This window comes from Asterias rubens, chromosome 5 (genome assembly GCF_902459465.1).
Source record: "Asterias rubens chromosome 5, eAstRub1.3, whole genome shotgun sequence".
Classification (NCBI taxonomy): domain Eukaryota; kingdom Metazoa; phylum Echinodermata; class Asteroidea; order Forcipulatida; family Asteriidae; genus Asterias; species Asterias rubens.
The window spans coordinates 3,385,723-3,404,077 of NC_047066.1; the positions used below are offsets into that span (position 1 = coordinate 3,385,723).

The 18,355-nt window shown below is 37.8% G+C and overlaps 1 protein-coding gene across 2 annotated transcripts in view; it reads right to left on the bottom strand.

Annotated features, from left to right (window-relative positions):
* Window positions 1-18,355, bottom strand: part of LOC117290809 — a 36,138-nt gene that overhangs the window by 3,674 nt on the left and 14,109 nt on the right. Inside the window, exons 16-24 of one of the 2 annotated variants that reach the window (XM_033772370.1) lie at window positions 16,769-16,819; window positions 15,647-15,752; window positions 14,555-14,628; window positions 11,800-11,924; window positions 11,301-11,538; window positions 9,979-10,126; window positions 8,577-8,746; window positions 1,268-1,353; window positions 145-211 (exon numbers count right to left, since the gene is read on the bottom strand). In XM_033772370.1, coding sequence (XP_033628261.1) covers window positions 145-211; window positions 1,268-1,353; window positions 8,577-8,746; window positions 9,979-10,126; window positions 11,301-11,538; window positions 11,800-11,924; window positions 14,555-14,628; window positions 15,647-15,752; window positions 16,769-16,819 — 1,065 coding nt within the window. The remainder of the gene's footprint in view (window positions 1-144; window positions 212-1,267; window positions 1,354-8,576; window positions 8,747-9,978; window positions 10,127-11,300; window positions 11,539-11,799; window positions 11,925-14,554; window positions 14,629-15,646; window positions 15,753-16,768; window positions 16,820-18,355) is intronic. The other variant, XM_033772371.1, reaches the window with a different exon arrangement.

Genomic DNA, 18,355 nt, shown 5'->3' on the forward strand with positions numbered 1-18,355 from the left:
CAGTTTAACTAGGTTCAACTGGAATTTCGACCTGGGTTACCTTGGAAGCAATTTGAGATGCCCTACAGGTGTGAAAAGCGCTATGTTATTATTAATAATATTATTAAAATATTATTATTATAAATAAAACCTGAGGAAGCCTACCTCATCCTGGAATTGGAAGATATACTGGTACATCGCCGATGGATCAGAGGGACTGTAGCATTCATGTCTGTAGGATCAATGTCAAGGAAATTCAATTGAACAACATATATAGTTCCATTTCACACAAAAATATTACAGGTATCATACAAAATAAAGATTTACATTTAAACAGATAATGAAAACTAAAAAATAATAGTAGGAAAATGACAGATTAAGTGAAATGGTGGCAATGCCCGGTAAGCGTTTGCTTGGTTTGGGGATGCCGTATAGGGCAAGACAACTGGCGGACACAAAAGACATTTACCGTACTGACATACGAACGGACAGATATTAGAGGGCTGACAAAGAAACACAACTGCAAGAATTTACATGAATAGATAAACTTTACTGTGATAAGTAATGATAACAATAATAAATATTAATACAAAACAGAAAACAAACTTACAAAGAGTAGAATTTGAGGTAGGCTTTGACTAAGTTACATTCAAATACATTCAGTGAGAAATTAATATGAAGAGAAGGAGTTGAAGTCAAGGTGATCACCTCTCATTCGCTCACTCAACCTCCCAAGCAAGCAAGCAACCGACCAATCAATCAATCAATCAATCAATCAATCAACAATCAAGTAGAGAAGGAATTGAAGGCAAGACTATCAGAAGCTGACTACAAGAGTAACTTACAAGTAATAAGCAAATTTACAAAGCGATCTTAAAGCTGTGTATGGAGAAGTGACGTCTCAAGCTAGTGAAATTTGTTTGTTTGTTGTTGCTGTTGTTTTGGTTGTTGTTGTTTGTTTGTTTGATTGATTGCTTTTTTAACTCTTTTTTTGTTTTTTTTTTGGGGGGGAGTCATGTATAGTAATAATAATTCTAGTGGGTTCTTTACTAGCGAGCAGACCGGTCACTCAGTGACGCTCAAGGCACTTTAACATACAGTATTTCCACGGAAGGTACAGTATGTGGGACTTCATTTGAATTGTGAGACCTTATCCTTAGCACCACGTAATGGTTAACAAGGTGCTGCGGCGCAATATGCTGCCAATCATTCATTTGCACGTTTTTTTCAGACTCTGAAGTATTTTTTTCCCCGACCCCCTCCCTCCCCCATGTGTCAGTATACTCACCTATCATCAGTGTTATCAACAAACAGGTAGTGCAGAACAAAGTGCTTCTGGATACAAATATAGCGCCACCCTACCGGTTGATACAGCTGCAAATGGGAGAAAATCATGAACTTATTATTGTTAGTTCATAAAATTAGACTCATCATTGTTATCTTCATCTTTTCTGTCTCTCTTCCACCTGTAAGTTTAACAAATGATAGATGAACAAGTTTTAAGACGGGCCTCCTTCTTCATATCAATCAAAATCAGACAGTGTTATCTCCAAAATAGGTGTGGATTTATATTTAAAAATTTTTACAAATCGTGCTTGACCAGACTCTATGGTAACTCAAGTAAACATGTCCTAACTTAGGATGGGTTCAATGCGTCTATTGCTTTGGATACGGAATTTAACATCTCCTAAGTCCTAAGATAAATCCTAAGTTAGGATGAGTTTGGTGAAATCGACGGCACGACACTTTTGGTAATTGCCAAAGACCAGTATTCTCACTTGGTGTATCCCAAAACATATACATAAAATAACAAACCTGTGAAAAATTGGATCCCATTGGTCGTCAAAGTTGCGAGAGAAAAATTGAAGAAAAAACACCCTTGTCACACCAGTTGTGTGCTTATCAGATGCCTTGAATTTGAGACCTCAACTGGAGGTCTCTTATTCAATTCAATATTTAAGTGAGAGATTCTTTCTCAAAATCTACGCTACTTCTGAGGGAGCCGTTTCTCACAATGTTTTATATATCAACAGCTCTCCATTGCTCACTACCCAGTAAGTTTTTATTCTAACAATTATTTTGAGTAATTACCAATAGTGTCCAATGCCGTTAAGTGAGCACTGTGATGTCACAGGCCACATGGTCAATATGTTACCACCTTAATTCTACTGGTGCGTTCGTCATTACAAAAACATTAATGGGCTGGGTAGTAAGTCCATTAAATGCCTTTTATTACTTTTAAAAAACAGAGCTTAAAGCCATTAGACACTTTCGGTAAACAGTATTATCCAAGGCCCGCACTTCGTGTATCACAACTTATATATATAAAATAATAAACATGTGAAAATTTAGGCTCAATCGGTCATCGGAGTCGGGAGAAAGTAACGGGAAAACCCACCCTTGTTTCCGCACGTTTCGCCGTGTCATGACATGTGATTAATAAAGCCGTAATTCTCGATATCGAGAATTGATATTGTTTTAATGTTTTCTCAAAAAGTAAAGCATTTCATGGAATATTTCAAGAGAAGTCTTTCACCATTACCTCCTGTAAGTTATTTGTAAATCTGTGAACTTTTTTTTTTTCTGTTCCGAAAGTGTCCAATGGCAAAGTAGACATCCTACATAAAAATGCAGATGCAGTAAAACTAACCTGTGACAATTTCATTTCAAAAAGTAGTTTTTTTGCAATACTGCCAAAACCCTGGAGAAATTATGTCCATGTAGGACAAAATTGACAAATTTTTAAATCTATTTCTTTAAAAGCACAATACTTAGACGAGGGGTAATTGTTTCCTAAAATCTAACAAATTATCAACAGCTGCAGTGCTTCTCATCACTTAGTTTTTAAGGTCGTTAATTTTTTTTTAGCAATTACCTAAGATGCCCTCCCTTTAATATCCCCAACACTACACACCGCTTCTCCTGAAAATCAATACCAAGTCAATTAAGATTTTTTTATACCGAAAAACCAAGTAAACACTGTAATGGCTCGCTTAGTCTTATGGTCAATATGTAATAACCTTGTTTCGATTGATGCGTTATTAATTACCAAAACCATTGATGCGCTGGGTAATCAATAAAATAACATTATAAAACGCCTTATGATGCTTTTAAAATTTCAGCTTAATTCCCCAACAGTACTTCTCCACTGAAAATCAATAACAAGCCAAATTATATATATATATTTTTTAACAAAAAATGGTTGCTATGGTTTCAGATGCAAACAGAGGGTCCAGGCAGTAACTTTGGGTATTTTACGCAAGCACTACTTTTCACTTTCAGCCTCAACATTCACGGATCACGGATGGGGTGTACAGGTTCTCCTGCGATACTTAGCTGAAATTACGTACGATGCAAACTAAACTAGTTTCAAATCTTGTATTGAACTCAAGATATTCCTTGATCTACCCACAGCCACATCTACCGGATGTTCAGGGAGGTAAGACGTGCTACCAAACCATACACTTGTCTAACCACTTTTTTCAGGCGATGGACATGTTTGATAAATTTCAAAGACCAGTATTCTCACTTGGTATCCCAGCATATGCATAAAATAACAAACCTGTGAAAATTTGACTCAATTGGTCGTCAAAGTTGCAAGAGAATAATGAAGAAAAAAAAAACACCTACAGTAGTTGTTCCACAAAATTTGTGTGCTTTTCAGATGCCTAGTAAAAGGCTTCAGGCCTGTAAAAAACATTCACCGTAAATCATCATTTTTCCCAACATGCTCACAACTGTTCTTTACAAAGTATTTTTTTTGCTTTTCTTCTCAGGTAACGAACATTGAAAGGAAAGTTTCATCTGATATTTCATGAAAGATGGCTAGCGCAATGATATTTTTCACTGCATGGGCGACAGTCATTGTGATAACTACTACATGTTATTATACAAGTACCACATGCCCACCAATATCTCGTGGGCAACTCCTCCGTTCTGAAGTCACTCATCAATTTTACCCTGGCCCAATGCGAGATCACGTGCTTAAAGGAGCAACCTTTCGCAACATTTCATGTCGTACATATGTATTGTGTGCTACATTCTGTCTGCTCGATGATGCATGTAAGTCCTTTAACTTCTGCATGGACGACGAGCTCTGTCAGCTTAACTCCGCTGTGTATTCTGAAAACGAGACCTCACTGCAGAAATCTAGTGGCTGTCTCTTCTTTGACGAATCGTTTCATGAACAACAAAACAACGGTAAGAGCTCATTCTAACGAATTTAAAATACTCTTATTTTACGCCCACAAATTGAATAGGTTTGGTAGAGTTTCTTTTCCCCAGTTTTCAGCATCACAAACAAGCATTTAACAATCCAATCGTTGTTTTGAGAAAAATCGTTTTAACATTAAAACTGATATCTTACAAAAAGAATTGTAGTAAAGATTGTAGAAAAATGAACAAGTTTCATTGATGAAATCCCTTTCAAGAAAAAACGGAAAAGTTTTGTTAAATTACATACAATGGAGGCTCTACAAGTCGGTGCCATCATCACCATCAAGCAACCGTTTATATGGTTACACTTTTTTGGGATAAGTTAACTGCCGAAAGTAGGAAAGAAGGTTATGTGGTTGAAACTATTTTCCTGTAGAATTACCATCTTGCTGACACTGATAAAAAACTACGTTTTAATATATATTTGGTTTGCGGTCACACCATGTGTTTATATAACTACTTGACAGGTAGAGTTTGTTCCTCAGAAAACTGTCCTGCTCCAATTCTACTACTGTTGTATTTGCGCTAAGGGGCAAGTCAAGTTCTGGACAGAAGTAACACGTAGTTCATTCAGCATTCAATGCAGGATTCAGAATGACGGCTTTGTGGCCAGCTTGACCTCAAGCCGCTACGCCTGACTGATTTATTATGACGCAATCACCACACCACTACCACGAAGTAGATTTTTTCCAGGGACTACTTTTGTTTTATTTTGAACAAATATTTCAGACTATGGAGGTTTGTTTATATCTATTTTTAGTCTCAGGTAATCAATGTTATTACATCTGGTTTATTCTTTTATTAAAATAGCTGCACTAGTTCCAAGCAGGCAAAATAGAAATTTTCTAAAATACTTGTTTGTGATGCTGGAAACTGGAGAGAGAAAAACCTACCAAACCTACTTAATTTTGGGGGGTAAAAATTCAGGTATTTTAAAAATTACTTCATGAAAGCACAATGATTAAAATATTCCTCAACTATGATTTCTAACGATTCTAACAATTCCACACCGCACTGGCTCTATTCAGAGCCAACACTCCCTTAAAAAGAGATGTTACACATGGTTGTACCCGCAAGTGTACTATTTATATTTATATTTCTCTTATTCTCATTCTAGATAAGCAGTCCGAGCCATCGTCTACTGCAAACCCACTGTGCCAGACCAAGATCACCACAGAGAACGTTCCCTTTCGTGTTCTGCAGAATGCAAGCGAGCCAATACGTCTAGAGTTCACAGCAGATTGGGACACTGCTCATGAACTTTACATGTATTTTGATCGTGTAAATGGTTCACACGCCTATCACATGTATCGTAAGTTCAACCTTCTTTTTTTTAAGGCATTGCATGGTGAGGTATCAAAGTTTATGTATATTTGGTTTGCAGTAACACCATGTGTGTATCTACTTGCCAGGTAGAGTTTGTTCTTAGAGAACTGTCTTGCTTTATTCTACTGCCGCGGAGTAGATGTTCGGGGGTTCAGGAGAGTTCTCAGTTCTGAAAAGAACTGTCCTGCTTATTAACTATTACCAGGGCGGATGGTATAGAAAATTGGCTGGGACTACTACTTTAGCTTCGTGATTAACTGTACTATTATGACATGGTTACGAACATTCATGCATGGCTTATTTTGACAATATGAAAGCTTGTCTATACCTTTGACATAATTATGAGGCTCTCAAGTTTGGTTAAAAGGGAGGTCGGGGGCAGAGAAATTGATTCACCTTAAATTTTAAACAAGAAAAAAACATAAATACCAATTTCTAATACCGGATAAAAAGTATGTTTTGCTTTCTCTGTGTCAATTGTTCCTTCTTTTAACTGTGCCCCAATGCCCCAAGTTTTGACTGAATAGGGCAATTGCCCCCCCAAGTCATGCGCCTATAATTTACATAATTTTGTGTAGAAGTTATTTGTCTTATTTTATTATTGACAATCAAACTACTTGTGCTTTTCTCGTTGCAGTGATGTCACAAATAAGACTCTTGTTATACGACAAAACAACTAGGTCCTACCCCTCCCAACTCGGCCCACAGAGGAAAGACTTTGACGTCATCAAGGGCAAGCGTGTGGTTGCACTACTTGATGCTGGGCAATTTACCCTTAAAACTGAGTATGGTCTGTTTATGTCCCTGGTGCCATTTGTTAATGGCACTTGGAACGTTGGTTTTCTAAGCTATGGTAAAGTTGAGTATTGGATTGTTAACGATCCATGCATGCCGCCTACAACTTAGAGCAAGTTGGAGTGCCCACATTTAGTCGACCCATGATTGACCACTGACCAGCAATGTACCAGCGCAGTGACTTACTCACTCAAACATCTCCTTTGAATGTCAACCATTGGGAACACTCCATTGCCTTTTGCTGTAGTGTCACTGGTTCCTCTCTGAGCTTTACACGTTAGAATCGAACAGGCTACCAGTGAAGAAACCATGTGCTCAAGGCTAGTTTCAAATGATCACTAGCCTGGGTTTGAGTCAAAATAGTCAACCTTTAAATGAGCCATAGTCCTTTCTCTATGGTTAACCATGGTGTACACTCGAAATTGCTCTTAGCGTTGATAGAGATGACTGAGCAATAGCAAGTTATTGGAAAATGACTTCTGGAGTTTGCCTTTTAAGAGAGAACTGTACTTTTTAATTATCAAAACTTTTTTATTACTTTTCCTCCTGATTTTAGAACAAGCCCCACTCTTTTTGTTTTGTGGTAGCTAGCTTAATTGAGAACAAAACTAAATAACACCACAAATTTAGAGTTAGTGAGTTGTGTTGGATTGAATAGACATTGTGGCTTTTATTCACAATACGGCACTGACTAATCAGCCATTGTTAAGACTGTGCTGGACTCTGTATCACCAATTTGGTACCATTTTATATCAGCGGTTGGAATGTTGGTTTTCTAAGCTTTGGTAAAGTGGATTGGATTGCTCAGGCATGTAAGTGGACCCTTAAAAAAAGAGCTGAAACACTACGTGATGTAGGAATGATCGTGTAACGTCAAGTGAGCATGCACAACGCATTTACACTGGTCGAATTGGGGCACCCGATTAATCCAGTAAAAAGCCTTATCTCACATTATTGTAGTTGTACATTGTTACTTGTCTCCTTAATTGTATAATTGAGGAAAAAAATTGTATATAAAAAAAAAAAACAGATACAGATTTTTTTTTTTTTTTTTTTTTTTTTTTTTAGTTTGTGGCAAGTGTTAGTAGTAGATTGAATAATGGAGGTAGTAGAGATTGTGGATTTTTGACACACTGACTCGTTAGCATTGTCTGAACTGTGCTGGACTGTATATAAAACAATTTGAGAAAGTTTTTTTTCAACAAGGGATATTGGTAAAAACAAAAACCAGATCTGATCCTAAAATAATTTTCAAACTGCATGTGCAGAACTGTGCGTCAACTAAATAAGTTTTTTCCCAAGTCATTTCCAATTTTTATTTTAGGACACTGCACAGGAGAACTATAAGAACCACGTCCCCTCAACCTTCTGTGCAGCATAATCTGGTAAAAATTTCAAAATGGCTGCCAACTTTGCATTATTTTCAGTTGCAACAAAACAACAATAATTCCATCCATTGGGTGCAAACTTTCCAAAAGTAGACTCTTTTTATGTTGTAGCAAGCCACTAAAACAACTAATTACGTATTATATAAGTTGTTTTTGTTTATAGTGTCATGAAAGTTTGTTGTTTTCGACATACTTTAATAGGAAAGACTGCCAAGCCTGTGGTAGAGTTAGAGTACAGTGTTCTTATCAGCTAGACCACAACACACCGTGTGTGACCAGTTTCCTACGACCATCAACCGAATGTACAACTACCACAATTTACCTACTTAAATAAGTATCATTAAGTTACCACAAACCTGTCTTAGTTAAAAAGCATCTTGCGAGGTTGAAAAAAATGGTGTATGAAAAAGCCTTTGGAACTTTAAGGTTTTCCATGGTTGTAGTTTAACTAAGGGAGGTTTGCGGTAACACCACGTTAAAATAGTAGTGTTGGCTAAAAAGAACCAGTGGTTAACGACTCAACGTTTCGATCAGTATGCTCTGATAATCTCCTTTCTCCTGAAGACAAATCCACCGGTTCTTATCAGAACCAACTCACTACATAAAAAAAAATATTCCATGGTGTTACCGAAAACCTCTCTTAATAAAAAGCATCTTATGAGGTTGAAAACAATTGTGTATGAAAAAGCCTTTGGAAGGTTTAGGTTGCCCAGATTGTATACTCTACCAAGGAGCTGAAAAAGATTAAAGGAATTTTATTGGTCCAATTATTTACCTATCAATGTAAAGCACATTGAGTCGATTATTGTGAAATGCGCTATATAAGAATTTGTTGTTATTATATTATAATTTACCAATAGTTAGACAACATACCTTGAGGAAGATGTCTTGTTTCTTCCTGGCAGCATCCACCATATGAGAAATGAAAAGAGCTTTGTCGGACCTGAAGTCTGCCTCACTCATGAAACGACCAAACTCGTTGAAGTACACCCCAATTACGATGTACACATTCAGCGCTGGGATGCTTGCAATGTAATCATAGACTGCAAAGAAAGAATGGCAAAAATAAATCTAGTGTAAATTTTGAGAATATTTGTTGTTTTCACTTCATATCATGTCAGGGTTAAACAAAACAAAACATTTTGGGTCGAGGTTTTCTGAAAGTTAATACTGTGAGTGGCGCCGGAATATTTGTTTCTAAACACAAAACGAAGTTGTTTAATCTCTTTTGATATAGACTATTTGGATTCAAAATAATAATAATAATAACAAATAAAACTTATACATAGCGTGCTACATCTAAAACATAAACCCCCATTGCGCTTAACAACTAATTAAATACTGGACTAAATAAATTTTAAAAACTAACTATAACTTAGAAGTACTTCCAATGAAAATATGGAACAAAGTTAGGTACACAAGCAGGCCCAATAAAAAGCAAATGACAATAGCCCAAGCCAAACCAATGACCAAATGAGCAAACTCAACTTAAAAAAAATGTTTTTAAAACCCTTTTAAAGCCATTATACATTTTCGGTACAGAAGAAAAAAAAAAGTTCACAGATTTACAAAAAACTTACAGGGTTTACAGAAGGTAATGGTGAAAGACTTCTCTTGAAATATTGTTCCATGAAATGCTTTGCTTTTTGAGAAAACATTGAAACAATATAAATTCTCGATAGCGAAAATTACGGATTTAAGTTAAACACATGACATAACACGGCGAAACGTGCGGAAACAAGAGTGGGTTTTCCCGTTATTTTCTCCCGACTCCGACGACCGATTGAGCCTAAATTTTCACAGGTTTGCTATTCTTTATATAAGTTGTGATACACGAAGTGTGGGCCTTTGGACAATACTGTTTACCGTAAGTGTACAATGGCTTTAAAGATAAAGTTTTTGGCCATGACATGAACCCAAAATTACTGTGAATGAAAATGTATGTAAACAAAAAAATAGAAGTTCAAATTTAAAATCACAGAGCAATGTTTTCAGGAAGGTTGCATAAAACCGTTCGTACATTCTAAAAATAATATTTGTCTCACTGAGACGAAACATTATTTTTGTGAAATTGTTTTACTAACTTCTCAAAAGCTACAGCACCTCATCAAGTAATAATTTAAGGGAAGCTTAATTTCTACCATCTTTAAACCGTGTAAGTTTAATGTAAATCTGTGGACGTTTTTGCTTTGTGTCATACAAAAATTACCCCAAACCCTTTAAAACATTGCAGGGAAGACATGGCATGAATGTTAGGAGGTAAATAGCTCCTTACCCAGTTTAGCATAGAGTTGAATGGCTTCAGTGTCGGCTCCTATGGTGCCTCTAATGTAATAATGCTCATATAGATGCAGTGTGTTGAGATAGGGTACCAGACGACCATACAATGCGCAGTTCTGCCCAACGGCCTGACTGACAGAAACCTGAAGACAGAATGAGATAAAGCATTTGACGTTGAATAAATACAACAATTTCAAGTTCACAGACAGAACAAAGGGGGGTTCAACACAGAAGATAAATGTGAAGTTTTTGTGAAATTGTTAAATATTTACATCAGGGATAATCATAGAGTTATATATAAGAACTAGAGGGCGCACGGGTGATGCTTCTTGCACAAAGGCGACAGGACCGCAAGGAGACACGCGCGTGCCATTATGTACGCGCGTGCCATTATGTACGCGCGTGCCATTATGTACGCGCGTGCCATTATGTACGTGCGTTGAATATGAAACACACGTTGGAGTTTGTGTTTATTGAGCGCTACGCGATGCCGTTTTGTTCAACTTACAAAATGGCCGCACAAACACATGCTGTGGGATGCCAGTTTTGTCAACTTAGAAAATGGCCGTCTGCGCGCATGCCGGAGCGTGTATATAGGCCAGTGCGCCCTCTAGTTCTTATATATTACTCTATGGGGATAATGTACAACTAGTGGTGGATGGGTTCATTATGAATATAATCACAAAGTGAAATCCAAACTGTTCTATTTTGGGAGGCGAAGCCGAGTGCCGGAGTGGCAGGAGATTCTATCACCCACCCCCCCGCCCCCCACCTCCCCGGATAATCTGTACCCCGATGGCAAACCTTAGGCTTCACCCTACATTAATTTTTCCATATGGGAATGAATGCACAGAACACTTGCTCAAAGATTTGGAGAAATGGAGATTACCTAGCATTTATGACCTTCCAGGGTTCTGTGAAAAAAACGCAGGCATATTAATCGGGTGGGATTCGAACACACAACCCTTGCAATTCTAGAGCAGTGTCATACCAACTAGACCACCGAGATTGCCCGGTGGCTAGAGGCAGTTCGAACCCTAAGTTTTAGCAGCGGGTACTGCAACAATTTAATAAATGTTAAATTTTGATCTGGGATAAAGAACATTAATTTTGGTTTTAACCATATACACCGATGTGTGGGAACACTGTTTACTCGGTACTTTCCCGAGTCCTGTGAAAAGAAATGCAGGCATATACTCAGGTGGGATTCGAACCGTCGACTTTTGCAATTCTAGGGCAGTGTCTTACCAACTAGACTGCCGAGACTGCCCGGTGGCTAGAGGCAGTTCGAATTCGAACACCCCACACAACTATTACCTGGAATTGGCCCTTTCTTGCGACGACCTCCCTATTGGCAAGGCGCTCAGTGAGCTTCACTATCCTCATGTAGGCCCCGGGGTCTGCATCTACTGCAGCCAGAGTCTGCTGTGACAGACAGAAGGCTCCGACGCTTGGGATACCATAAACGTTGGCCGAACGATCAACCAGTTTGGTCTGGGCTGGGCGCAGAAGCTTGGTGGTGATGGTGCTGATTGTGTCAGCGCAGAGTCGCATTCTGGGAAGAGAATTTGATTTGTTCAGAAGAAATTTATGAAATAGCACTCTAAAATCACTTTACTTTTGTTTTATAATTAAGCAATAACCCTTAAAGGCACTGGACTATAGTAGTAGTCCTGGCCGATTTTCTACCTTCCGCTCAGGTAGTAATTAAAGACCTGCTTGGACGAAAATGTCAAGTCGTGAATCTACCTGCCAAGTAGACACACACACATGGTTTTACCGGAAACCAAATGTATTTCATCTGAATATATCTTACCTGAGAGCACAATGTCGGAGTAGAGTAACAAGACGTGGGTATGGGTTTGGTGGTAGGTGATTACCAGTCAATAACTCCAGTATGTATCCATGCCATATCACATCCAGCTTGATGTCGACCATGTACTGCACACAAAAAAAGAGATCAAAAACTGTGAGAGCAAAGCGTGAAAGCTTGCGAACGCGAAGCATAAAAGCTTGTGAGTGCAAAGCCTGTTTTATGTACATGATTAAAGGAATCAATGTGTGGTGAAGAGGTTTGGACTTGATAATTATACCGAGATGAAGTCGAAGTCAATTATCAAGAATAAGAACATTATCAAGAACATTTTCAAGAATATGATTATATTATCACACACTTTGATTCCCATTCATAAATACCTTTTCGGTCAAAAACATTTGATGAAAAAGTAAAATAAATGCCAAAATTATAATTGTTCAATGATATCTTATAATTGTTCGATGATGCTGTGCGCGTCGCGCGTAATGTGGCACAACTGTTCCGGCCGTTGCTCTCGACCAATAGGAATGAAGAAACTGTCTTTACGCACAGGTGCAAGCGCGCGTGTCACGCCCATGTTATAACACTTTTTACTGGTGTTGTATCGTGTTCAAACAACACCTTGTGATGCCCTCTCGACCAATCAGAGTGGATAAACTGTCTTAGGTATTTATGAATAAGGTTTTAAAAGCCTTACTCTTAATTACAAAAGAATAATAATAACAATTAAAATTTAATTTTTTTGGGCAAAAAAACAACTTGATTTCCAGTAAAAAAAACAGGGAGATCACAAAGATACTCAGGGCAGTTTCTAACCCATTTTGTGTTTGATATGTGGTATGGGTGTACCCCCCTCTAATTGTGGCTTCATTGTGGGAATCTCAGATCTGTAGAGGATTTAAGGGGGATATTTCTGTCAGGGATGTGATAGGCTGTTGAGAAAAAAAATGAAAAACTAAAAAACTTGCGAGCATGAAGCCCAATATTAACATTTATCTTTGGTTTTAAAAGCCTTACCCTGCAATCTGGGGCGTTATGATATGGTTTTATCTTCATTTTTTATTATCAACTTGATCCTCAATTTTTTTTTTATATACCGGTGTATACTTTTTTTGGTTGCCAGTTGAACAGCGAATTCGATCAAAACCCTTGCCATTACATATAAGATAACTGAGAATGTCACTCTGCCGATCTACCTCATTGACCTGGTTGGTCTCTGCGTTCCGCAGAGGTTAACGAGGCAGAGTAGTGAGATCCGGCTGGAGCCTCCACCTGTGAATTCTACGATGACTAAGTATTATGGTAATCGTGCTTTCTCGGTTGTTGCTCTCATGGTGTGGAATGATCTTCCATCAAACATTCGTACAGCTATGAATCCTTTAAGTCATTGGTTAAAACTCATTTGTTTCGTTTTTATTTATGGTAGTCGCTGTTTACTATAAGTTTTACTCTTCTTGTTCAACTTTTTAACATTAACTTTAACTGTCACTATGGACAGTGTGTCAAAATAATTGTATGTGGTGCAATAAATGATTAGATTAGATTAGATTATAGGGCGGGAAAAAACCGGAAGAAACCACATCTCTGTTCTGTACACAAGGAAAAGAGTGTGCCTAAGTATGGGAACATTCGTAGGGAACCACCCTCTGCCACACATCAGTTTGGGCGATACCACGATATTATCGATTTCGATATCGGGTCGATTTGGTTTTAATCAAAATATTGATATATCCCAATATCGACTAAGTATCGCAATATCGTGATGTATTTCCAACCTGAGACATCTTGCACCCCATAGGTTCGGAGTAAAACCAGAAGAATAGGTCATTAGAACACTATGCTGTGACTGTCTCTTCTACAACTTTCACTGGGAGTTTGAAGCCTGATGATGTCAAATTTAACTAATCGGGATTATATCGATATCGCGATATATTGTCGGCGATATATCGTGAATAAATAAATCAATATCGCCCAAGCTTAGTCACACATCAGCCATGGTATATTGATTAAAGGAACATTACAGAATTGGTTTTGCTAGCAAAAAAGTTGCTGGCAGTGTAAGCACTTTATGTAATCCACCATATACATAAACTGACACAACCTGTAGAAGTTCGAGATCGATCAGTGATCCATCTGGGTCACGAGAGAATAGTGAAAAAACTATCACAAATTTAATAAAACGCTCACTGAGCGATAAACTCCAAACGCAAAATTAGATTATTTATTTCTCATCAAATATGACATTTCAGACAGATATATCTCAAGGGATGTTTTCAAAACTATCATCATCATTAGACCGTGTAAGTTTTATGTAAATCTGTGATCTTTACAATTTTTGTTTCTGACCAATTCTGTTCCTTTAAAGGATTTGGGTACTTTTTCAAAATGTCCACAGATTTACATTAAACTTACAGGGTTTGAAGATAATGATAGTGGAAAGCTTCCCTTCAAATATTACTTACTGAGGTGCTGTAGTTTTTGAAAAATTAGTAAAACAATGTCATGAAAATACATTTGTAAATGATTAAAATAATTTTCGTCTCATGAGACGAAAATTCTTTTCATGACATTGTTTTACTCATTTCCCAAAAACTACAGCACCTCAGCTCGTAATATTTTCAGGGAAGCTTTCTACTATCGTTATCTTCAAACTGTGTAAGTTTAGTGTAAATCTGTGGACATTGTGTTTTTTGTCCTACAAAAGTTACATAGACCCTTTAAGATTATGAATGCCGTTGATAAAGGAGATATTTACCTGCATGAGGACAGCTTCTGTGACCATTATACCAGGCCAGTTACTCCGCTGTTTCACTTCATCCACGTTGAGCACTGGATACAGTTAAAAATTAATTACAATAAAAGAAAATTAATGAGATACCTGAATAATCTATTTTGTATTTGCACACATTTATTTCATTGCTGCCCAACATGTACACTTACCCATTTTACAAAGTTTGATGATTAGATTCAAATTATGAGTAGTTTACAGTATTACTTAGTATCTTAGGATATGAAAGTTTACAATGATTTAGATTAGTTATATATTACATAGGAAGCTTTTTAAGTAGGACAACAATTAGGTTAGGGTGAAGCAGAGGCCTTTGTGCCTTAACCTATGGACAGACAAACAACATAAAATACTATACAGAAGAAAGAAAACACAAGACAGACTAGACAAACAGAATACACGACAGAGGCTAATATAGTAGATGGTGAACATTATGTTGAACACCCATGAAAAGCAGACCCAAGTTTGCCTATCACAAACTCCCGTCAGTCCCCACTGGTTGGGAAACAGCAGTGCCCTACTGAAACTTCTCTATAATGGTCAAATTTCTGCCTTAAATAACAAAGTGTAAACAAGTTTTTAATATATTTCTGAGTGAGTGCATGTTATTTCATTTGACAAATACAACGGGGCCCAATTTTATGGCTCTGCTTACCGCCGAATTCTGCGCTTACAAACATGATTCCCCGCTTACGTGCAAGCGCCGAATTTTTGCGCTAGCCTTGTAAGCGTAGAATGCCTAGTAACGTGGAGTACACACGCACAGAAACCAAAATTCGCCGCTAACCTGTGAAATAGGCTTGCCGTAAGCACAGAATTCCCTGCTTCCGTAAGCGCCGATTCTGTGCTTACGGTATTACAAAGCAGAGCCATGAAATTAGGCCCTGGTTGCGAAACTTCAGAAAAATCCTGGTTAACAAACTTTGGTGCTTAGCATCATTCTAAAATTGAGCACTTGTAAGCATGAATGAAACTGATTGCTGTAAAAGATTTCAGATTTCAACTTTTGATGAAGAATGATTAGCTACCAGTCTCATGATGGACCACCCAACTACTGACCTCTGTTTGTTTGTTGATTGATCTCCTTGGATTCCACTCCATGTTTTATCTTTAATGAGCTGCTGGCTGTACCCTTTTTGTTTCGATTTTTTGTTGATTTTACCGACTGTAGTCAATGAAGAAAAAGCAGTGGGAATAATAATAGTAATCCACATTGCCATAAAGCTGACAAATTGTCAATGTCAAGTATTGTAATCATTCAACTGGTCACTTCACTCCATATTTGCTAGGTTAGGGTTAAGGTTGTTGTTACAGATAAGCTTCTGGTTAAGGTTATGGCTATGGGTATGGTTAGGATTTGGTCTAGGCTTAGGCTAGGAGTCGAGGGTTAATAATAATAATAATAATAATAATAATAATATCGAAGTCTTATATAGCGCACGTATCTACCAAACAAAGTACTCAAGGCGCTGAGTATAAACAAACTTTCAGAAAGATAGGTTATTGCAGTGATGAATTCTGAGACCCAATTATTTACGAGTCTTGAGTCTTAGAGTCTTGAGTTAAGGTCTAGGGTTTAGGTTTTATGGTTAGGTATGGTTTAGATTTAGGATTAGGGTTTGGTTTAGAGTTAGGGTCTAAGGTTAGGGTCTAGGGTTTATAGGTTTAGGGTAAGGATTAAAGGGTTAGTATTTGGTCTAGGCTTAGGCTAGGAGTCGAGGGTTAGAGTCTTGAGTTAAGGTCTAGGGTTTAGGTTTTATGGTTAGGTATGGTTTAGATTTAGGATTAGGGTTTGGTTTAGAGTTAGGGTCTAAGGTTAGGGTCTAGGGTTTATAGGTTTAGGGTAAGGATTAAGGGGTTAGGATTTGGAGTTAGGGTTTATGCCAAGGGTATAAAGTAATGTCTATAGCTTAAACGGTTAGGGTTAGGGTTTAAGGTTAGGGTTGGGATTAGGGGTTTAGCGTTTTTGTTTAGGGTGACGTTCTTTTGGTTATTCAAATCTTACTCGCAAATGGCCATTGTTCATCATTCATTTAACAATAAGATGGCAGTGGAATAACATCAATGCATAAGGTCTGTTATAATGAGCTAAATTCTATGCATATTTACCACGCAGTACACTCAAGCCCTAACGAGAAAGAAATATTGATTGTCTCATCAAAATTGTTGACAAGAGCATACCTTTGGATTTCCATCATCTTCAAATGCCGCTCTGCAACCTTTCACCAATGCCTGATGATGAAATCAAGACCAAGCCAAGAATGTTACGACAATAGAGGCCTACTACCTGCCATCAAAGGGATGCGTGAGGCTACAGGTTCCAGGCTCCCCTAAATCTTCAAGTCAAGCTTTTTAGCACCCTAGTTTTTGTTGAATTTTGTCAGCTTGTTGTGCTTTTTGTCCCCCACTTAGTTTATTTTCGTTCTTCACTTGTACCTTGCGGCTGTGATGCCACGCTGCACCCATCCGAGTTTAGCCAAATTTGTGCTGCAAAGGAATCACCCTACTCATGACTCAAGACTACACATGCATTGTTGCGCTGCACCTCTTGATGCTTTTCTCTACTTTTATGAGACAACTAAACGTCCTCTAATGGAGTACTGTTGCCACGGTGGGCTGGAGCATCTGCCCGTTACTTTTACTAGATATAGTGCAGAAGTGTCCTTTAATTTTGTTTTTTACCCATACACCGATGTGTGTTAGCACTGTTTACTCAGTACTTCCCCCGAGTCCTGTGAAAAAATATCACAGGCATGTTACTCAGGTGGGATTCGAACCCACGACCCTTGCAATTCTAGAGCAGTGTCTTACCAACTAGACTACCGAGGTTGCCCGGTAGCTAGAGGCAGAAGTGTGTTGTTAATCTTGTTAATAGTGCAATGTGCTTTTGCTGTAGTGCCCTCTCCAATACAAACTTACATTTTCCTCCTAGATCGAGTCCCCTTGCAAGAGGGCAATTGCTGTGCCCCGTCATGAGCGAAGTTCAAGGCCTGACGCTACATTCTCTTTCCCATTGTACGTGGTTAGCCACAAGTCTCAGTCGTTTCTACAGATATTGTCATGATGAATGTGTCACCAGTGTGTCCGAGCCATGCGCAGCGTGCCGTACAATACATTCCGTCACAAACCCCTGGTAACCAACACTGATTGGCTCACCGCAAGTGACTGATACATGCACACGCATGTTAAAAACAATCAAGCACTTGTACGTAGGGGCACTTAGTAGGCGCAGGTCAAAATGCAAAAGATTTCAAATGAATCAGGTTTGAATATGGTAACCTTATTACAGTTAGAATCCCACTTTCCCCAAAATGGTAACAATTATCCTGTTAGACATGTTAGAAGATTACAATTATTATAATTTGACTAAGTTACTTTGGTACATCAATTAATAAGTTAATAAATATTATCACTACCAAAACCAAGAAAAGTCATTATCGAAGAGTAATTTGAAAACCATGAGAGATTAAGTTGATTTGATATTAAGAATAAGCTATTTTATCAACTAAAAGGACTTATGGTATAAATGCAAAAATGAGTTTAATGGCCCGACGTTTCGACCCTAGCAAAGTCTTTCTCAAAGGCTTTGAGAAAGACTCTGCTAGGCTTGAAGCGTTGCACTATGAACTATTTTTCACAGATTAAGTATCGTGTGGTAATTCATTCCATAGTTTTGGACCTTGATAACATATTGAAGAACAGTATTTTGCAACTGATTTTTTTCAATATTTTTTACTACAATGGTTAAAGTATAAGTTTTGAAAAGTA